Below are 21,623 nucleotides of genomic sequence, written 5' to 3' on the forward strand. Positions count from 1 at the left end.
GCTCCTGCTCCTCCTGCTTCTGCTCGCGCTCCTCCTCCTGCTCCTCCTCCCCCTGAATGGTGAGGGTGCAGCACCCCAGGGGAGGGGCGGCCTTTCCACAGACCTGGGGAAGAACCTATGGTTGCCAGATAAAATACTGTACTGCAGGCCTAGCTAATTTTGAATTTCAGGTAAACGAGTTCCTGTTTAGTACAAATAAAGTGTCATACAGTTATTCGTTGTCTATCTGAAATTCAAAGTTAACTGGGCGTGCTGTATTTTCAGTTGCGAAGGCTGGCACCCCTGCCCAGGTCCCCTCCCTGCTCACTGGACTAGCTGGCTCTCTCCCGGGTGTAGGCAAGGAAACTTTTCTTCTATCACCTGTGACAACTTCTTCAGGCTGGAGGCAGTTGTTTCTATGGGAAGAGGCTTTCTAATGTTGAGCCAAGATGCTTTATTGACATATGTGAAAAATGAAAAATTACTTATAACAGGAGAGATGGGTATTATTGTCATTTCGTGGATAGGAAAGAGACACCAAGCAAGATGACAAGGCTTGCCCGGGTCCCACTAATATGCCCGGAAATCTGAGACAGACCCTTAACTTGGCTCAACTCTGAAGTCAGAAGTTTTCCCTTTAGAGATTCTCGTGTTTTATTTTTCTGAACAGCAGCAGGAGTCCGTTCCCTTTTATATGTTACTTCACTTCAAATGATGTTTAGGTGTCTATAGTACTTTTGTCTTTAGAATATATCCCATTGAAGAAATAGAGTGAAGATACTGTGTTTCAAAGTCAATTGTAATAATTCTTGTGTGGTTAGGACACCAATGCCAACTTGATAGGGAATTAGGTTCATTTGTGCCATTTGTTTTCAATACATACACATTTCTTTCCCCACTGCTACTGCTAAAGCACAATTGTATGACTTATTTCATACAATCTCTGCACCTTGCTTTCTTTACTTCATTCTGTGCCCTAGAGATCACTCCCTATTTTAGAAAGCTTCCCCCATTCTCTTTTATATCTGCATAATAATCCATTGCATTGCATATCTCATCAGTCCCCTAGTTGATGAACATTCAGATGGTGTGCCAGTTTGACTATTATAAATAATGGTGCAAATAACCATGTGCATATGCCATTTCATATTTTTTCTTTTAATTTTTATTTAAAATTGTAGGGTAGCCATTTCATATTTTTGCAAGTGCATCTTTGAGATAGCATCCAAGAAGAGAGATTGGTGGATCAAAGGATAAATGAATATGTAATTTTCTAGATTATGGCAAATTCCTTTGTATAGGGGTTATACCATTTTTCTTTCCCACCACCATGACAGCAGTATTGGGGCCTGTGGATGGATCTCAGGATGTCAGTGTTTCTGAAATTTTATGAAAAGTGTCAGGTACATTTGTTCAGGTGGTCTTCATAGTACTTATTTCAATTTTCATTTTATATTTATTGATTTGAATATGTGGTTAGTATTTGTCTTTCCTATTCATCTATAAGCTCCATGAAAGCAGAGACCTTTTGTTTTAGTTTGGGCTGCTATAACAGATTACCATAGACAGGGTGGCTTTAAAAACACACATTTATTTCTTACAACTCTGGAGACTGGGAAGTCAAAGATCAAGGTGCTGGCATTTCTGGTGTCTAAGGAGGACCCTCTTCCTGGTTTGCAGATGTCTATCTTCTAGTTGTATTCTCACATGGTGGAGGGTGGAGAACAAGAGCAGGCTCTCCTGTTTCTTCTTATAAGGGCATTAACCTCATTCATAAGGGCTCCACTTTCATGACCTAATTACTTCTGAAAAGCCCCACCTCCTGTTACTGTCACACTGGGTATTAGGATTGCAACATATGGATCTTGAGGGGACACAAACATCCAATGTACAACAGTTTTGTATTCCTGGTACCTATTGTGGTACCTGATGTAGATACTTAGAACTTATTTGTTGAATAACAATATATTTCATCAGATTCTTAGAAGAGTCTGGATTTCATAAACTATTTAGAGTAAATTGAGGGTGATCAGTTTTTTCCAAAGCACCTAAGATTATAGTAGTTGCTTCATTTTATTTTCTTTTAAAAAAGCAATCTGGCGGCCAGGTGTGGTGGCTCACACCTATAATCCCAGCACCTTGGGAGGCCAAGGTGAGAGGATTGCCTGAGCCTGTGGATTCAAGACCAGCCTTGGCAACTTGGCGAGACCTCATCTCTACAATAAATCAAAAAATTAGCTGTGCGTGGTAGCACACGCCTATAGTTCCAGCTACTTGGAAGGCTGAGGCGGAAGGATCATCTGAGCCCAGCAGGTCTAGGCTGCGGTAGCTGTGAGCATGCCACTGCCCTCCAGCCTAGGCAACAGAGTGAGCCTCCAACTCAAAAAAGGAAAAAACATCTATTAAGTTTATTCCTGTCTATCTTCATAACTGGAAAGATAAAGACATAATTGGGAGAGTGGAAAAACTCATTCCTTACCACTGTGGAGAGAAAACTGTGTCAGCCCTGTGCTTAAAATACTCCTCAAGAAGCTAGAAGAGCTTGTCTTCCAGTGGGAGGACATACACACACATACAGGTAATTCTCATGTAGTGCGACAGGTGCTGTGTTAGCTGCTTAGAGAAGGAAGAATGTCTTTGGGTTGTCTGGGAATGCTCAGGAAATAAGAAATCATCTACACCTTGCAGATGGGGAGATATTTTCCAAGTTGAGCGTGAGACATCACATACAAGAGTCATGGAGATGGAAAAGTGCAAGCATGACCAGCAAAATGGCAAAATGTTCAGTGGAGTTACAACCCAAGATATGGTGGGGCAGTTGAGATGTATGGAGGTGAACCTAAAAGAAAATTGTGGCCAGACTATGAGAAGCTTCATGTACTATTCTTTGGAGGCTGAATTTTTACTCTTTGGACCTGGAAATGCATGCATTTTTTTAAGGTGGATTATTGTGATGTTTTGTAACATGGCTCTCATGACTTAGAAAAATTATTGTAGTGTAGTTTGGGGTTGGGACTCTAGAATCAAGAAGTGGGTACAAACTCTATCTCTTTCTTCTGTCAGTTGTGTGATCCTGAACTGTGCATGTACGCTTTTTGTGCCCAGGCTTTCTCATCTGCCCAGTGGGGAGAGTGACACTTATTTTTCTGGTATGTTGTGAGGATTAAATGAAGCATATGTTGCCGAAAATAAAGTCATCATGCTGTCAATAATGATATTATCTTTTCTCTGACTCTTGTATTTGAGAGCCGTTCAGGATTTTGAAACTATTTTAGTTGTAGTGACTTCTGTGGAACCCTTTCGGAAACTGCCACAAGTTTCCTGGGGCCAGCTTGCTTGTGCCATCCCCAGTGAGAGATGCCCACAACTGAGGATAGGGTGTAATACCCTGTTGGTCTCACTGGACTTAACTCTTACTGTATCTTAATTGAGAATTTCCTGCACTAATGCAAAACACTTATTTTTAAAAAGTTTTTATTTAGGAGTTAGAAATGGAGTCGTCATATCTTCAAAAGCACCTTGGGACATGCCTAACTCAGGGTCTTGCAGAGGTGGCAAGAGCTCGCCCAGTGGATCCAATAGAATATTTAGCATTGTGGATTTACAAGTATAAGGAAAATGTGACTATGGAACAACTAGTAAGTAAGAATCTCCTTTGAGGAAATTAGAAGAGTAAAATAATCGGTCCAATTTGCCTGCTTTTTTAAAAAAGTTCAAGCCGGGTGCAGTGGCTCATGCCTGTAATCCCAGCACTTTGGGAGGCAGAGGCGAGAGGATTGCATGAGCCCCCAGGTTCGAGGCCAGCCTGGGCAATATGACAAGACCTCATCTCTACAATAAATCAAAAAATTAGCCAGGTGTGGTAGCGCATGCCTGTAGTTCTAGCTACTTGGAAGGTTGAGGCAGAAGAATTGCCTGAACCCAGCAGGTTGAGGCTGTAGTGGCTGTGAGAATGCCACTGCACACCAGTCTGGGTGACAGAGCAAGTCACTGACTCAAAAAATAAATAAATAAACAAACAAATTATTAAAAGTTCAAAATGAATATTTTTCACAAAAATAATGTTTATTATACAAAAACTTGGACAACATGAAAAAGTAGAAAGGAGAAAATAATATCCAAAGAAGATTTCTATTTAGATTTTTAGGTATTTTCTTTTATGTGAAGACTTTTTTCTACACATTTTCCATAGATTTTTTAACACACTTGTGATCATACATGATATATAATTTTAATGTGCTGTTTATTTAAATAGCATAGACATATGTTATCAAATTGTTATATAATTTCCAAATGGATAGACTATAATTTTCTTAACCTTTTCCCTACTGTTGGCGATTAAGTTGTTTTCAAGATTTTTACAACTGTTTTGTCTCTAATATGTCATGTGCTATTGTTTTTAAACAATGCTAGAGACAAAAGGAAATGGCTGAATTGGAACATGAAAGAGAATTAGCTCTGATGGAGCAAGAAATGATGGAGAGGCTCAAAGCGGAGGAGCTCTTGTTTCAGCAGGTGAGTCAAGAAAGAGAATTCAGAGGTGTCTAGAATTACCAATATCAGCCTGGGTGTGGTGCAACCCAGATGTTGAAAACCTCCCAGCTCTGCTTACAGATATGGCTTTCTACTATCTTGTTTATGGACAGTGTGTCTTCTTTGCTGGAGAAGTGGCAGCAGTGAGTTTTTATGACTACATTTATGACACAATGCACGTTCCTTTCCCCACTGCTGTTGCTTATACAAAAGGTAACAGACCTTTGGGTAAGAGGCAAATCCAGAGAATGTGCTATCACAGAAGCCAAACGGAAAGAATGTTTCAGTGAGACCCAACTGGTCCATCATACCTATTGCTGACCTGAAAAGTGCTCATCCGAGGCCACTGTAATTGAATGGGAGCAGTGTGGGTTGAGTGGTGGTGCTAGGCTGCGGTGGGGTTATGCTGGGGAGATGGAAAGTGCAAGCAGTGCTTCTGAGGAGACTTTGAAGGGGAAGGAGAGATGTTTTTGTGTTTGTTTTGATTTAGGAACACAGTGTGGGGGAGTGGGTGACATGAGGAAATAGAGGGGAAGATTTATTGCCAGCTCCCCATGAAGACAAGAGGAAATGGGGTCTGGATTGTAGGTTAGGCAGGCGGAGGGCACTTCCTTGATTATAACAGAGTGAAAGAGGAGAGAAAGGATGGTATAGGCACATGTAGGTGTGAGGATTTCGAGGCACAATGCTGTAACTGTGTGTGACTGTTTCTGTTTCCTTTATGAAGAAATGAGGTGGTAAGGTGGGAGGTGTGGAGTGAGCGGTGAAGGTTTGAAATGGTGGCTTTGGTGAATGGAAGAGTTGAAACTTAGCATTCCTTGGTAGCAGTTGGAGGCCAAGCATTCATAATGCTGATGTTTGGTTTGGTTTGTCATTATATGGTTTTCTTCACTTAGGCCTAGATATCTGAGTGAAGATGTGGAAGAAGTGGAGCCTCTGACTGAAGTGGGCTTGGGGTGGTAGTATGAAGAGCTGAAGATGTTGGTAAGGGAAGAGTGGAGGGATGGGTCATAGAGTATAAGCTGGATAGGGAAACATTCCAGAGTGACTTCTGGATTGATTTGACTTATAGACAGTGGCTAAATTTAGACAGTACTTAACTCCAGAGTCTCATCTTGAGTCTACACATTTCTTTTTTCTTTTCTTTTCTTATTTTTTTTTGAAACGAGTACAGTGGCATGATCAAGGCTCATCGCAGCCTCCACCTCCTGGGCTCAGGCAATCCTTCTGCCTTAGCTTCCCAAGTAACTCACATGCCACCACACTGAGCTAATTAAAAAAAAAAAAATTTTTGTAGAGACAAAGTCTTGCTGTGTTGCCTAGGCTGGTCTAGAGCTCCTGGTCTCAAATGTTTCTCCCACATCAGCCTCCCGATGTACTGGGATTACAGGCATAAGCTACCATGCCTAACTGAGTCTAAAAACTTCAAAAAGGGAAAGCTTACTTTTTGGATATATGGATATAAAGAAAAATATAAACCTGGCAAATAGCTTCTCTGCCTGGTATCTCATCCTTGATATTGAGGGAGAAAATTCTAGATACCTTAGATAAATAGTGCTGTTGAAAACTTTGCCGCTTCTGAGTCTTCATTTTCAGTCATTTGGCTTATTCTTTTTTTTTTTTTGAGTTGGAGTCTCACTCTGTCACCCAGACTGGGGTGCAGTGGCTCCGGGCCACTGCAGCCTCAACCTGCTGGGCTGCAAAGTGTTGAGATGTGTCAAACTGTCATCCAAACGGGCCAGGTGCCTCCTGCGGCAGCTACAGCTGTGGATAAGGATCGAACCTTCCTTTTACCGCTCCTATAGCTGGTATCTGTCCCTACGTATCAGAATAAGGGGGATTCTCAGCAGTTCTCCTTCCCCATGACAATTGCATCACAAATGGGGAGATGGTTAATTTTCTTCAACTCATCTACTTTGTCTTACATATACTTTGGCAGTACTAGAAATCACACATTTCTCTAGCCATATTATGTTGACAAGTATGAACTAATCCACTGTGCATTGAACCCTAAGTATTGTATTGGGAGTGGAAGATTTAGTAATATTCTGCAGGAGGTTTAATGACTAGGTAAAGAATTGGTGGTTAGAAATAGATGGGAGAAGGAGAAGGAGAAGGAAAGATTAATCAACAGAGAAGGGCTTAATAGAGAGTGAGACTGAGATGAAGAGAAACAGTGCCTTCTCTTAGTGCCTTCTGAATCATGTGAGCTGGAGGCTGGGGACTCTGGATGCCTCCCTGCTTATTGCAAGAGCAGTTGCCTTCATGGTCAGTACTGCTGACTTAAAATTTTATTTATTTATTTATTTATTGAGTTGGAGTCTCACTCTGTCGCCCAAACTGCAGTGCAGTGGCCGCTCCTGGCCACCGCAGCCTTGACCTGCTGGACTCCGGGCGATCCTTCCGCCTCAGCCTTCCAAGTAGCTGGAATTACAGGTGCACGCTACCACATGCGGCTAATTTTTTGATTTATTGTAGAGATGAGGGCTCACCAAGTTGCCCAGGCGGGTCTCGAACCCGCGGGCTCAGGCAGTCCACTCACCTCAGCCTCCCAAGGCGCAGGATTACAGGCTGAGCCACTGAGCCCGGCTTATTCATTTTTTGAGACAGGATTTTGCTCTGTTGCCCAGGCTGGAGTACAGTGGCTTCATCATAGCTCACTGCAGCCTCAAACCCCTGGGCTTAAATGATTCTCCCAACTCAGCCCCTCAAGTAGTTAGGACTACAGGCACAAACCGCCATGCCCAGTTATTGTGTGTGTGTGTGTGTGTGTGTGTGTGTGTGTGTGTGTGTGGAGGTGGGGTCTCACTGTGTTGTCTAGGCTGATCTCAAACTCTTGGCTTCAAACAGTCCTCTCCTCAGCCTCCCAAAGTGTTGGAATTGTAGGCATGAGCCACTGTGCCAGGTCTCCCTTAAGTATTTTTATTGCCATTTTCTATGTGAGAGCTTATTTTTGAAATAAAGCTTTTTTTCTTTGTTTTGAACGACTTTCTAATGGTTTTGCTCATGTGTGAAGAAAGGAATTTAGTTTTGAAAATGTCAAGAAACTGGTTATTTTGACCAATCTGATTGGCATTTAACAAGTGCACTTTTCATTATTGTTGAGAGACTGGAGTTATTTCACCTCCTCAACCAATGTCTGAAAGTTGATTGAATGATGTTGTCTCTGCATTTCTTCTTTCTATCCCATCACTTTGATCTCAGTGGGGATAATATAGGAATACCAATAAATTACTTTTAAAATCCTTTTGCAAACAAAATATTAGTTATTGTTTATTTCTTTAATTGTAAAAGCTTATTATTTAAGTAACGCATTATTTTTAAAATGTGGTTGTAAAATGCTCTTAATGGAATGAGCTTAGCTTATTTATGGGATGGTGCTGGACTGGTGGTGAAAAGTTTTTTTTAGTTTAGGAATTGTAAATTCGTCTCTGCAAAGGATCAGATTGTAGATATTTTATGCTTTGCAGGCCAAGAGGCAAAACTGAGGATATTATGGAGGTATTAAAGTATATTATATAGGCAAAATGAGAGAAAATGAATCTCCACAAATATTTTATTGACAAAATTCAAATAATAATAATTGAAAGTAAATTTTTTGTAAGACAGGTTTGCTATTGAAAATTAAATGTTTTTTTTAAGGTAATATTTCATTTAGTTGGCATTCAGAGTTAGTGTTCTCTATCATCAAAATTGACTTGAAATATCTGTTATTGCTGATCTGTAATAAGATTTTATGTATTTCCTTTTTGAAACTGTCTTTTCACACAGGTAGGTACTGTCAAATATTGATGTCAACCTATGTGCATTTAATTTACATTGAGCATATTTATCTCTTAGAAGGCATTTGTAGAATTCTATTAGATTTTTCTCATGCTGTTTGCTTTTTAGTATGTTATTCCCTTGTAGATTAATCACTTTCAATTGAAGGGTGGTAGAAGCTTCTTAATCACACAGTTAGATGGATTTTGAAATATGGAAATTTCCTTTGTACTGACATCGAGGTCTAACAAATATTCTGAAAGTACAATTTGAAGTTGGAAAATATATCCATTGCTGTGTAGGAATGGAGATCTAATATCTTTTAGTTTTCAACGGCACTTGAATTGTATAAAGCAGCTTGATATTACTTATGATTCAGACAACATGAGTTGTTGTTGAAGTGACTTTGCTGCAGTATGTTTTACATGAGTGCTATTTTGCTTTGTAATTTTAGAGTGAATTAAAATCATCAAGTTTTCTGCAAAAGCTAACTTCCAAAGCCATTTGATGTTTGATAATAGTGGTTGAGAATGGTTTTTCTTATTAAGAAAAATGTAAATCTTGTACTTATTTGAAAAAGAAATAACCTATTTGAAAAAGAAATTGGAAACACAATTCCATTTACTGTAGCATCAAAAAGAATGACATACTCAGGAATAAATTTAAACAAGAAGATGAAAGATCTGTACACAGAAAACTATAGAATACTAATGAAAAAAAGTGAAAAAGACACAAATAAATGCAAAATATATCCTGTGTTCACTGATTGAGAAAGTTATTGTTAAACCTAAAGCAATCTACAAATTCAAACCAATTCCTTTCAAAATTTCAATAGTATTACTCACAGAAATAGAACTCAGTTTGAAAATTTGTACGAAACTACAAAAGACCTTGAAAAGCCAAAGCAATTCTGAGAAAGAAAAATAAAGTTGAAGTATCACACTACCTGATCCAAAATCATATCACAAAACCATAGTAATTAAAACAGTATAGCAGACACATATACTAATGGACACATATACTACAGATTTGAGAGCCCACAAATAAACCAAAGCATATATGATCAACTCATTTTTGATAAGCCCTGCAAGAAGACATAAGAGGGAAAGGATAGACTCTTCAATAAGTGGTGTTGGGACAACTGGATATCCACATGCAAAAGAATGAAACTGGACTGGGGGCAGTGGCTCAAGCCTGTAATCCCAGCACTTTGGGAAGCCGAGGTGAGAGGATTGTCTGAGTACAGGGGTTTGAGACCAATCTGGGTAACTTGGTGAGACCTCATGTCTACAATAAATCAAAAAAATTAGCCGGTTGTGGTGGCACCTGCCTGTGGTTCCAACGACTTGGAAGGCTGAGGCAGAAGGATCTCCTGAGTCCAGCAGGTCAAGGTTGCGGTGGCCGTGAGCATGCCACTGCATTACAGCCTGAGTGACAGAGTGAGATTCTGATTCAAAAAAAAAAAAAAAAGTGAAACTGGATGCTTGCCTTACATCATACATAAAAATCAACTCAGAAATGGATTAAGACCTGAATGTAAGACCTGAAACCATAAAACTCCTGGAAGAAAACATAGTGTGGGAAAAGCTGCTTGACATTGGTCTCAGCAATGCTTTTTTTTGGCTATAACACCAAAACCACGGGCAATAAAAGCAAAAATAAGTGGGACTAGATAAAACTGCTTCTTCATGGTAAATAGCAAAATGAAAAGGCGGACTACAGATTGGAAGAAAATATTTGTGAACTACATATCTGATCAGGGATAAATCTCTAAAATATGTAAGGAATGCAAATTCAACAGCAAAAAAATGAGTAGCCCAATTAAAGAATGAGCAAAGGACCTGAATAGACATTTCTCCAAAGAAGACATAAAATGGCCAATGGATATATTACAAAGATGTTCAACATCACTGTCATCAGGAAAATGGAAATCAAAATTACCTTGAAATTCTACCTCACACCTGTTAGGATGGCTGTTATCAAAAAGAGGAGAAAGAAGTGTTGGTGAAGGTATGGAGAAAAGGGAACCCTTGTACATACTTTGTGGGAATACAGATTGGTGCATCCATTATGGAAGACAATATGGAGGTACCTCAAAAAATTAAGAATAGAACTACCATATGACCCAGCAACCCCTCTTCTGGGGATTATCCACAGGAAATGAAATCAGCAGTTCACAGATTATTTGCACTCCTATGTCCATTGCAGCATTATTTACAATAGCCAAGATAGAGAAATAATCTATTTATAGGTGACTAGATATATATATATATATATATGTATATATATATATGTGATATATATATATATCACATATATATAAATATATATGTGACACATATATTTATATATGAAAAACATATCTTATATGGATATCTTGCATATATGTATCACATAGATATGCTTATATAAAGGAATACTATTCAGTCTTAAAAAAGGACTACTGCCATTTGCAAAAACACAAAATGAAACTGAAGGACATTATGCTAAGTGAAATAAACCAGACACTGAAAGAAAAATAATGCATACCCTGCAAGTTTTCCCTTACATGTGAAAATCTAAAAATAAATACCTGAATACATAGAATAGAATGGTGGTGACCAGAGGTGAAGTGGGATTGGGTGATTGGGCCAGGAAGGAAGCAATGGGGAGATCCAGGTCAAAAGGTACAAAATTGCACTTATGTAGAATGAACAAATATCGAGATCTATAAGGACTATAGTTAATAATATTGCATTGTATACTGGGATTTTTTTTTTTTTTTTTTTTTTTTTAGTTGGAATCTTACTCTGTCGCCCAGGCTGGAGTGCAGTGGCACGTTCGTGGCCACCGCAACCTCAACCTGCTGGGCTCAGACAATCCTTCTGCCTCAGCCTTCCAGGTAGCTGAAACTACAGACGCACACCACCATGCCCTAAATTTTTGATTTATTGTGGAGCAAGGTCTCACCAAGTTTCCCAGGCTGGTCTCAAACCCCTGGGCTCAGGCAATCTTCTTGCCTCCACCTCCCAAAGTGATGGGATTATAGACGTGGGCCACTGCGCCTTGCTATACTGGAAATATTTTAAGAGAGTAGATTTTAGAAGTTTTTACCATAGAAGAGTAACTATATGAGGTGATGGGTATGTTAAATTGCTTGCCTTAGTAATGATTCATATATATATATAAACATTACATTTTGATATACACTTTCAATTTACACAATAAAAAAGTTAAATCTTGGCCCTGAGATAAAAAACTAATATTAAACTGTTAAGTCATGGAACTGCTGTGTGGTAGGAGACATCAGAATATATTCAACTTCTGTTTCTGACAAAAATTCACAGCACTGCTGATGGCCAGGTTTACAGGAGTGAGTGAAGATCCCTGTTGACACTACTTGCTCAATAACACATGGTCGATTCAAATATTTTCTGCAGAGTAGCTGCTGCTGAATAATATGATGAATACCCACAGGCCTTAAACACCCTATGTCCTCACAAGCTTTGTAAATTTGTTCAGCTCGGCCTTATTCTACGCTACACATTTTCATCATCATCCGTTGTAACACATCTTGGTAGACTTCACTTCGGGTTGTATTGAATTAGTGTTTCTCAACTTCTTTGGAAATATCCTTGCCTGTAATTGTTCCATGAAGACTATTTGTAGAGGTTGATCCTTCAATGACTTCTAAGTCAGCATTGACCTTTTAAATAAGCATCATCAATCAAGCAGTGTTGAGAACATCTGCTCATCAAGAACTGATGAAAAACATTTGACTTTTTTTTTTGAAACATTTGACTTTTTTTTTTTTTTGAGAAAGCAGAATTTATTGAGAGGACAGAAAAACTCCCACAATAGGAGGGGACCCGAAGGGGTTGCCCTGCCTTTGTTTTTAATTGACTACTGATGTTGCACCCAGTGTCAACTCTTTGAGCAACTACTGTCACCAAAAAGCTAAAATTATGAACAAATTTTATTTTTTTTCTGGACACATTTTCTTGGCTACTGAAATCAGACATGTTTTAATGAACTCATGATTAGTAAATATATTTCCTTGCTTAGATAACAAATGAACTACTTGGAAATTTACTTTTGGTGCAGCCTTATTTTCATTTTGTATTTTTGTAAAAAAATTCTACTGTGATAATTGTTTTAAACTTTCTGATTTTTCTGACCTTTGCACTCGTGTGAGTTGGGACTATTGTGATGAGGTTCTTAGTCTGGTAATGTTGACTGATGTTTATATTCTTTTAGTATGGGATCATAGTATAACAAATCCACATTGCCATTTAATTTGATAACAAAATAATTACACACTCCAGTGTGCCTTAAAAGTATGGCATTCAAAGTTCTCTTCTTTTCTCTTGTTTTCTTTTTCTTAATTTTTTTTTTAATAGATGGGGTCTCCCTGTGTTGGCCAAGCTGCTCTCAAACTCCTGGCCTCAAGTGATCCTCCTGCCTCAGCCTCCCACATAGCTGGAATTATAGGCATGAGCCACTGTATCTGGCTTTCTTTTCTTGTTTTGACATGATGGATAAAATTGTTTAAAATGTCATATCATAGTGATACTGTGGCACTGCAAACACGGCTGTTATAACGATGTCACTATGGTTCATAGTGTACTGAGCAGCTATGAAAAGCAATGAGAATGCTACATGTAGTCTTGTTATAACTATTCTACTTTGCTGTCGTAGAGCAAAAGAAATCATAGATAGTAGACAATACAAAATCAAGTGAGCATGGTTGTGTTTCAATAAAGTTTTATTTAAGGATGTTGAAATTTGAATTGTATATGACTTTCATATGGCATTATATATCATTCTTTTGATTTTTTCCTAACCATTAACTTGTGGGCTATATAAAAAACAGGAGTTGGGTCAGACTTGGCACACAGGCTTAATTGCTGACCCCTATTCTGACGTGATATATGTTGAGTTGGGACCAAAAATATTGTTGGTTATCCATGACTTCAGATTATATTCTTAAGATTTTCTCATTTACTCTTCTACAACTGAAGTTTGGCTATTTGAAGGCAACACTTTGTTTAAGTAAATTTTATCTGAAAAAATTCCTGCAATCTCTTTAAGAACAGAGAAAATGATTTGATTTTATACAAATTGTACTTTCTACAATTAGCAATTAAGGAAGATTCCTGTTTTTAAAATGTTATACTTCAGGAAATGCTTTTGTAGAAGCTAAAATATTAGGTGGTTGTGATCGTTTATTGTAAGTTTCTGAAATGTAGGGAATATAAACTTAATTATCTTATAATTAATCTGATTGTAATGTAACATATTTCTGAATATTCAGCAACAGCTGGCATTCCAACTGGAGTTGGAAATGCAAGAAAAAGAGAGACAGAGAATAGAAGAACTACAGAGAGCTCAAGAACAATTAGAAATGGTAATTTGAAGTTTTATATATGTCAGTTTTATTTATAAGCTTTTAGAATCTTCAAACTGTTTTTTTCCAGTTGTTAGCAGAAAGACCATGGGATTCATAATCTGAAGACCTGCCACCCATTAGCTGTGTGACTTAAGCAAATCTCATAACCTTTTTGGGTATGTTTCCCTGTTTCAAAATTAGGGTAGCAATAAAATATTACTAACAATATCACACTGAATTGCAGTGAGGATTAAATACAATCATGTATGTGAAACTGCTTTGTGACAAGTAGAGTTCTCAAATAGTGGTATCCTCAACATTTTAGTCAAAAACTACCTGTTCCTAATTATGGTAGCTAATGTTGAAGGTTAAGTTTTTTGTAATATTGAGAGTATTCTGATACCTGAGACTATACTATATTTCTTCATGTTAATGTATTAACAATAATTTACTCCTTAAAATATGTTTTTATATGGATTTTCATACTTTTCCTTAAAATAGACTATGCAGTAACTTATTTCAAAAAAACCCTTCTTCACTGGTTGTCTGTATGATGTCAAGCTTCTAGTTTGACCAATATTTCCTGGTACTGTACCCAAAAAGTATGTGTCATATAGATCAAACATTTGGATGACTGAGTTTATAGCTACTGTCTCTTGCTCAAATGTTGCTCCCTTTATTTATTCCATAATAAAGATGCAAGTTTTATAAAACATGTTCAATATGTTTATGGATACTTAGATGAAAGTATTATTATTTAAAGCAATTTTTTAAAGTGTGAAGGGTGAATTACATTTTTAAAAAATGAGATTTTAAAGGATAAATTCAAAGATCTATCCCTGTGGCTGGTGGACATGGTACTATAAGAATATGGATATTCCCAGTATAGTCTTATGAATGTGGAATAAGAAGTTACCAGGAAAATGGAGTGGTCCTGGGAAAACATTACCATATATATTCCTATAGTTAGAGTAACCATATGTGTGATCTCAAGATCACGAATCTTCCAGCAACCAAAACGAATCAGCTCAGGATCTGTTAAACCACCCCTGCTGCCTTAGAATGAAAAGATAGATACCATAGCAAGGTTTGGCTTGGCTAGAAAAATGTTTTTACATTCTGAAAGAGGCCTCCCATACTGGGAAGCACATTCCTGCTGCCGTGTCAAGAGGATTATAGAGGGCAATGCACAGGTACTATGGAAAGGATTCATGCATTGGAGAGTGACTTGGGGCAGATTAATTCCTTAAGAAATATTTACTTCTTTCTTACTATGTACAATAATCTACTTAACTGCAAGTTCTCTTTAAAATCTCTTGTTCTAAGTTTTTATTATAATTTTTGTCACTTTTCACATTTGCGAATAATTTGGCTTCAGTTTGGATGTTTCAGTTCATTTTGTTTTTTGTTTGTTTGTTTGTTTGTTTTGTTTTGTTTTGAGTTGGAGTCTCACTCTGTCACCCAGACTGGAGTGCAGTGGCATGCTCCCGGCCATTGCAGCCTCGACCTGCTGGGCTCTGATGATTCTTCCACCTCAGCCTTCCAAGTAGCCAGAACTACAGGCACATGCTACCATGCCTGGCTAATTTTTGATTTATTGTAGAGATGAAGTCTCACCATGTTGCCCAGGTGGGTCTCGAATCCGGGAGCTCAGGCAATCCACTTGCCTTGGTCTCTCAAAGTGCTGGGATTATAGAATGAGCCACCGTGCCGGGCCTCATTTTGATTTTTTAAAAAATTTTAATTGTATATAAAACATGGTTGTTTTCTATTTGTATAAAGTCTCAGGTCACTTCTTACAGAGAAAAACCATTTTGCTTTAAACTGATCATAGCATTATGTAAAAATAAAAATGCTTGAAAATTAAACATGGAATCAAAGTGAAGTATATTCAGAGTATTTTTTTCATTTTAATATATTATAGGAGATGAGAATGAGTATGGAAAATATAGCTAAGAGTGAAGATACTTTACATTCTGAGGTGAGAAAAAAGTTATTCTATGCTATGTGCAATGAATGAGTATTCTGAAAGGTAAAGCTTAATTTTCATGCTTTCGTATCTGCATTTTAAATAAGGATATTATAAAAACTGAAAATCTGAAAATGTATTCCATTAATAACAAGTCACAAATATGTGCTTTGAAGCAAAATCTCAAAGTAGATAAAAATTGAGCACTGAGTTTGTGTTTGTATTTTTATTCTATTTTATTTTATTTTGAGCTGGTGGTCTCACTCTGTCAGCTAGACTGGAGTGCAATGGCATGACCACGGCTCACTGCAGCCTCAACCTTCTGGGTTCAGGCAATTCTTCTGCCTCAGCCTCTGGAGTAGCTGGGACTACAGGTGTGCACCACTATACTTGGTTATTTCTTTCTTTCTTTATTTTTTTAAAAAACAGGATTTATTGAGAGGACAGAAAAGCTCCCACAGTGGGAGGGGACTTGAGGGGATTGCCCCACTTGGTTAATTTTTAAAATTTTCTGTAGAGACAAAGTTTCACTATGTTGCCCAGGCTGGTATATTTGTATTTTTAAAACCTAGAATGCTCTGAAATATTGATCACATAATTACTGACAGTTATTTTAAATTTCTGCATGTATTTTTATGTTTTAGCATTTATTGCTAGGTTTATTGTCATTTACAGGAACTGGTTAATTCCATTTATTAACAATGTTGAATTTTGATGTTGTCATTCAGAACTTTTAAAATTGAAATGGAAAGGAATGTATTAATTTGGAAGTCATTTACAAAGACAAATAAATTTTATGATTGTAGGAGGCAACACCAGACTCAGGCAAAACACTAGCTGAAATCAGTGACCGATATGGAGCACCCAACTTGAGCAGAGTAGAAGAACTTGATGAGCCAATGTTATCTGATGTAAGTATCAACATGTTTTGTAAAAAATAGGTTTTTTAAAAATGTAGGCAAAGCCTAAGGCCAAGATTGGTAGGAGAATGGCACTTTTGCTTCACAGAAAGAAAAAACCAATTCGCTGGTTGCTGACTATATTCCCAGTCAATGGGCATTTTGCTGTATCATAGAGTGTGTCACTGGCTTATCTGTATCTAAATATCTGTATCCATGTATTTTGAAGTTAGACTTTGAAAATCTCAAAACTTCTTCAAAATATGTTTTAAAAATCATTTTTTATCTTTAATTTCTTTTTTTTTTGAGCGGCGACCCACCATTTTGGTTCTCAGTAGCAAAAACGCTGGAACCAAATAAATATTCTAATGAAAGTGCATGCTTTTCCGGTATACAAGTACGTTTGTGATTTAACAAACATACTATGCCTTCTGTATGACAGGCACTGTGCCCAATGCTGCTGTGAATAAGATCAACAGTTTTGACCTAGTGGAGTTTACTGTCTTGGGGGAAACAGACGATGACAAATATTTAATAGTCATTGTTAGAGTGAGCAGGTAATTTATTGTCCAAACCTGTATACGTTTGAGAATAAGGGGAAGAGCTATCAATAATTGGGCCTGACCAACAGGTATAAACCAGGACTGTCCTGACGGAGAGGTACATTCGGTCACTTTAATCAGTACGCACTGACAAAGGGTGACAGCCCGCACAACTGAGGAACCTTAGTCAGGGAAGGTTTCCAGAAGCAGGTCAATGAGTTGTTCCTCAGTGGTGACATGGGAGGTTGTGGATACTGCTCCAGACTGAGAGCACCGGAAGTGTGAAGACACAGACAGGACAGTAAAGAGGGAGCGAGGCAGGGTGAGTGAGAGACGAGACCAGGAGAAAGCAGTGGCCAGACCATGAAAGGACTTATAATTAATTCCTGCTCAGAGACTTAGGTTTTATTCTAAAGGCAGTGGAGGCTGATATGATCAGAACTGCATTTTAGAAAGATCATCTAGCTATAGTGTGGGGAAGAACATGGAGAAGGAGGTGTGAGGAGACCACTTAGGAGGTTATCGTAGTAATCTAGCGGTCAAAACATCACAAGAGCCATTCAGAAAGTAGAGCTAAACGGACTCTGTGCCAGGCAATCACGAATACATTTTTGTTAAATGTCTGCTGTGACTTGGCACTATGCCCTGGAGCTAGAAAATGCCAATGAACAAAATATTTTGGGCTCCTGCACTTTGAGGGCCAGGATCTATGGAGAAGGTGCCCTGAGAGACAGAGCAGGGAGACGTGACCTAGTCTGGATGAGTCTTCCTGAGTAAGTGAAATTCAAGGAATTAGCCTGAGAAGAGCCAAGAGGATGGAGAGAGAAAGATGCTTTCAAGGAACTAAATAGTTCAGTATTATGTCTGGGAGAATGGTGTGATTTAAAGCTGGGGAGGTAGATAAAGGCCAGCTTACACTTGGCTTCTGTATGTTGTGGTGAAGATTTTGGACTTTAGTGCTGTGGGAAATACTGAAAGGATTTAAAGATTCAATCTATGTTTTTCTAAGGTGGAGAGAGAGTTGCAGTGGGGTAGGAGTGGAAAAGGGAGACTACTTAGGAGGTTATTGCAGTGACCCAGGTGCAAGCTGACCAGGGTTAGACAGCAGAGATGAGGAAACCGCGTGTATTTGAAATTGACTCACAGGACAAGGAGAGAGGGGGTCAGGATGAAGCCCAGATTTCTTTCTTGGGCAGCTGAACTAAGAGGGTTACCATTTGATGAGTTGATGAACATAAGAGAAAATAGGGTTTTTAAATTAATTATGTATTTAATTTGTCTGTTTGTTTTGAAAATGGTGGCTTCAGTTATAGAGATGTGACTTTTAGGTAGGTCTGAGATAGGCAATAGAAAATAGTCAAAGACCAGTTGATGTATGGGTATGCATCTGAGGACAAAAAAGAGGCCCAAGTAGGAGATAAAAATGTATCAGTAATAGGCATATGTGCTACATGAAGCAAGGGGAGCAGGGAATTTAGTGTGCAGTGTGTGAAGACGACTGGGGGCCCAGGGAGAAACCATTAGCAATTCCAACACTGAAAGGGTCGCATAGGAAGAGGGCCCCACAAGAAGGATGAGAAAGCATAGCAACAGAAATAGAGGAAAGGATGAGATAAAAACTACCCTGAGAAGATAATTTATGATTCTGTTCTACTTGATATTATTTGAAATAGTCTGAAATGCTCAAAAAGTTCCCTTTGCATAGTCACATGGAAATTACCTAAACTCTGTTTTCTTTGGCTTGTGCCTTTTCAACAGTTTTAATTGTATTAAAGTATATTTACTTTTTATTTTGCTTTTAGGTCGCATTAAACATTGATCAAGATTTGTAGGATCAAGCAACATAAGAGCAATAAATTTTTCTGCTTATTTCAAGTTTCCAATCATGAGGTCCTTAGTTTGTATTTTTCCCTCCAAACTTGAACTCTACTTCTTTTTTTTTCCTTTAATAAATGGGCTTTGACTCATTATTTGTATGGTTCCACTGAGAAAACAGGAGAGTTTGCTGAAGCAGCCAAAAGAGACAAATAGGAGGCAAGCTGAAATAACGTGTGCGTCTAGCAGAGAACAAAGTTGCCTGAGAAGAAGTTGCTGGTCTGTGAGAAGTGAATGAGTCTGCTGCCTGTGCAGGGCACAGGAGCGTACAACATGCTCTAGATATGGCATCTCCTCCCAGGAAGAAATAGCAAAGTTCCTCCCAGTTTGCTGGGAGGTGATGCTTCGTAGAACCACTTAAGCTACAATTCTATGATGGTGCTGGGATGGGGGAGGAATATTTCACCACTGTCCTGGTGGAGAAGTTTTCTCCCGCTTAGCCTGCTCATCCACAGATAGGAACAGATATGAAAGCTTGCCCTTCCTCACCTCTCTGCGCAACTGGGTGTCAAGGTTCCCATCTTTCTCTTTGGCATTTATGTAGTCCAGGGATGTTGTAGGAAGTGTTCACAGAGAGTGAATTGAATAAGAAAAAACAAAATTTTGGGATGCAAGAAGCATCATGTCTTCTGGATCAATCAGTGGCCTCAAATATTGGGGTAACTGTTGATAGGAAGATCTCATTGGATACAAGCCACACACTCCTGACCCCTTTGAAGTTTCAGGTCTATCCGTGAGCCTTGGGGAGAAACCCTTTCTTTACAAAACTATCCCAAATCTAAGTCTCTAAGTGTGAGTCCTTCCTGTTCTTAAGAACACAGATGTGAAAATGCAAATGCCAGAAAGATATTCCTTTTAAAAAATTCTATTTTTTACTTATAATATACTTTTCCTGAGGTAATAAGAACAGGACAGACCATTTGCTTAAATGATGCTATGGTTTGAATATGACCTCCAAAGTTCGTGTATTAGAAACTTAATCCTCAATGCAACTGTGTTGAGAGGTAGGACCTTAAAGAGGTCATTCAGAGCCCTCATGAATGGATTAATATCATTATCGCATTAATGGTGGGAGTTATGGTGAGAGTGAGCTTATAAAAGTGAGTTCAGTCCCCTCTTGCTCTCTTACATTCTCTTACCCTTCTGCCTTCCACCATGGGATGACAATGACACAGCAAGCAAGCCTTCACTAGATGTAGGTCCTTGACTTTGGACTTCCCAGCTACCAGGCCAGTAATAAATTTCTTATAAATTACCCAATTTGTGGTATTCTGTTATAGCAACACAAATTGGATGGACTGAGACAAATGGGAAGAGAAAAAAATTGTTTCATTAAAAAGAACTATTATCGTGTAGGACCAGTTCTGTACATTTTTGAGAAAAAGTGCTAGGACCCCTGGAAAGATGACTTCTGTGTCAGTCCGGTTGCCAGGCACTGTGCCCCCAGCATGGATGACCTGCATTCACATCCATCCAGGTGAGAGTGTCTAAGGGAGACAAGGGAGCATAGTGTCTTTCCAGGCCTCAGCCTCAGTCTAAGAGGGAACCATTATAGAGGGTCTGGAGTAGAAGACAAGCTCAAGGGGTTCTTGGGCTCAGCCTGTGATAGTCTCCAAGGAGTGTGACTGGGAGCTTGGATTTGGCAGCAAGAGTCTTTGAGTGTTGGCTAGTTACAGGGTGAAGCACTGTGGTTCTGGGCAGGGTACAGTCTTGTTAAGACTCTCCCAGCCAGAGCTGGACACGAGAGTAAGCAGGTAGAAGAGGCTCTTGTCTCTACAGTGGGATGACTCACAAATATGGCTGCTACCTTGGGTTGCATCTCAGGGCCTTAGAGTGTCTTGCGGATGGCAGCAAGACTCATTTTAGACCCACCTAGTTGTAGGGATGGAGATGGCTCCTATTCCAACAATCTTCTGCTGCTGGATGACATCTTGGGCTTGATTGATATCGTCTAGATTTTACTGCTGAACTGGTCTTGAGGAAGGCAAGGAATCCAGAAAAGGAGGGAATGAATGAAAACAGTGGGAGATATCAAAGATGTAAGCATAGGTAATTCAATTTTCTCCCATTAAAATACATGTGCACCACTTACACGTTTTACCTGAATCTTGAATAGTAGAGTGTTAATATTCAGCCAGTCAAGTAAAAAGTTGTTTATCAACTTCTAAGATATAACAATAGAAAATACTGCATGTTCATAAAATTTTGGTGGTTCAATTTTGCTATTATAGCCCTGGAAGAGTAATTTCAACATTTTAAACTACTAGATCACTTTTATGATGAATATGCCACATACTTGTGAAACATGGAAATCTTCGTTTTTAGCTAAGGTAGACAGAGGAAGAAGATATTTTGGGGGTACTTTATTATTCTTTAATATACTTTTTCTTCATGCTCTACGTTATTTGATATCTTTGAGTATCCAACTTTCTCTAATCCCCCTTTCTATATTCTTTATTTTTCTTGGATTGAAGATGCTTTAACCTGGATGTAGTTGTGTGTATATACTTTTTTTGAGTAACAGCTTTATTGAGATATAATTCATATACCAAACAACTCACCCATTTAAAGTATACAACTCATGAGTTTTTGGTATATTCACAGAGTTGTGCAATGATCACCACAATAAATTTTAACACACTGTTATCACCCCAAGAAGATACTCTGTACCTTTTAGTCATCACTCTCCTCCCCCA

The 21,623-nt window shown here is 38.5% G+C and overlaps 1 protein-coding gene across 1 annotated transcript in view; it reads left to right on the forward strand.

Moving 5' to 3' along the window:
* DYDC1 (DPY30 domain containing 1) overlaps positions 1-18,932 on the forward strand; it is a 34,732-nt gene extending 15,800 nt beyond the window's left edge. Inside the window, exons 2-7 of the mRNA XM_008049529.1 lie at positions 3,462-3,617; positions 4,393-4,494; positions 13,568-13,660; positions 15,567-15,623; positions 16,418-16,522; positions 18,855-18,932. Coding sequence (XP_008047720.1) covers positions 3,471-3,617; positions 4,393-4,494; positions 13,568-13,660; positions 15,567-15,623; positions 16,418-16,522; positions 18,855-18,884 — 534 coding nt within the window. The 5' untranslated portion in view covers positions 3,462-3,470 and the 3' untranslated portion in view covers positions 18,885-18,932. The remainder of the gene's footprint in view (positions 1-3,461; positions 3,618-4,392; positions 4,495-13,567; positions 13,661-15,566; positions 15,624-16,417; positions 16,523-18,854) is intronic.
* Positions 18,933-21,623: the final 2,691 nt, after the last annotated feature.

This window comes from Carlito syrichta, unplaced genomic scaffold (assembly GCF_000164805.1).
Source record: "Carlito syrichta isolate Samal-C Ts95f unplaced genomic scaffold, Tarsius_syrichta-2.0.1 Scaffold135717, whole genome shotgun sequence".
Lineage (NCBI taxonomy): Eukaryota > Metazoa > Chordata > Mammalia > Primates > Tarsiidae > Carlito > Carlito syrichta.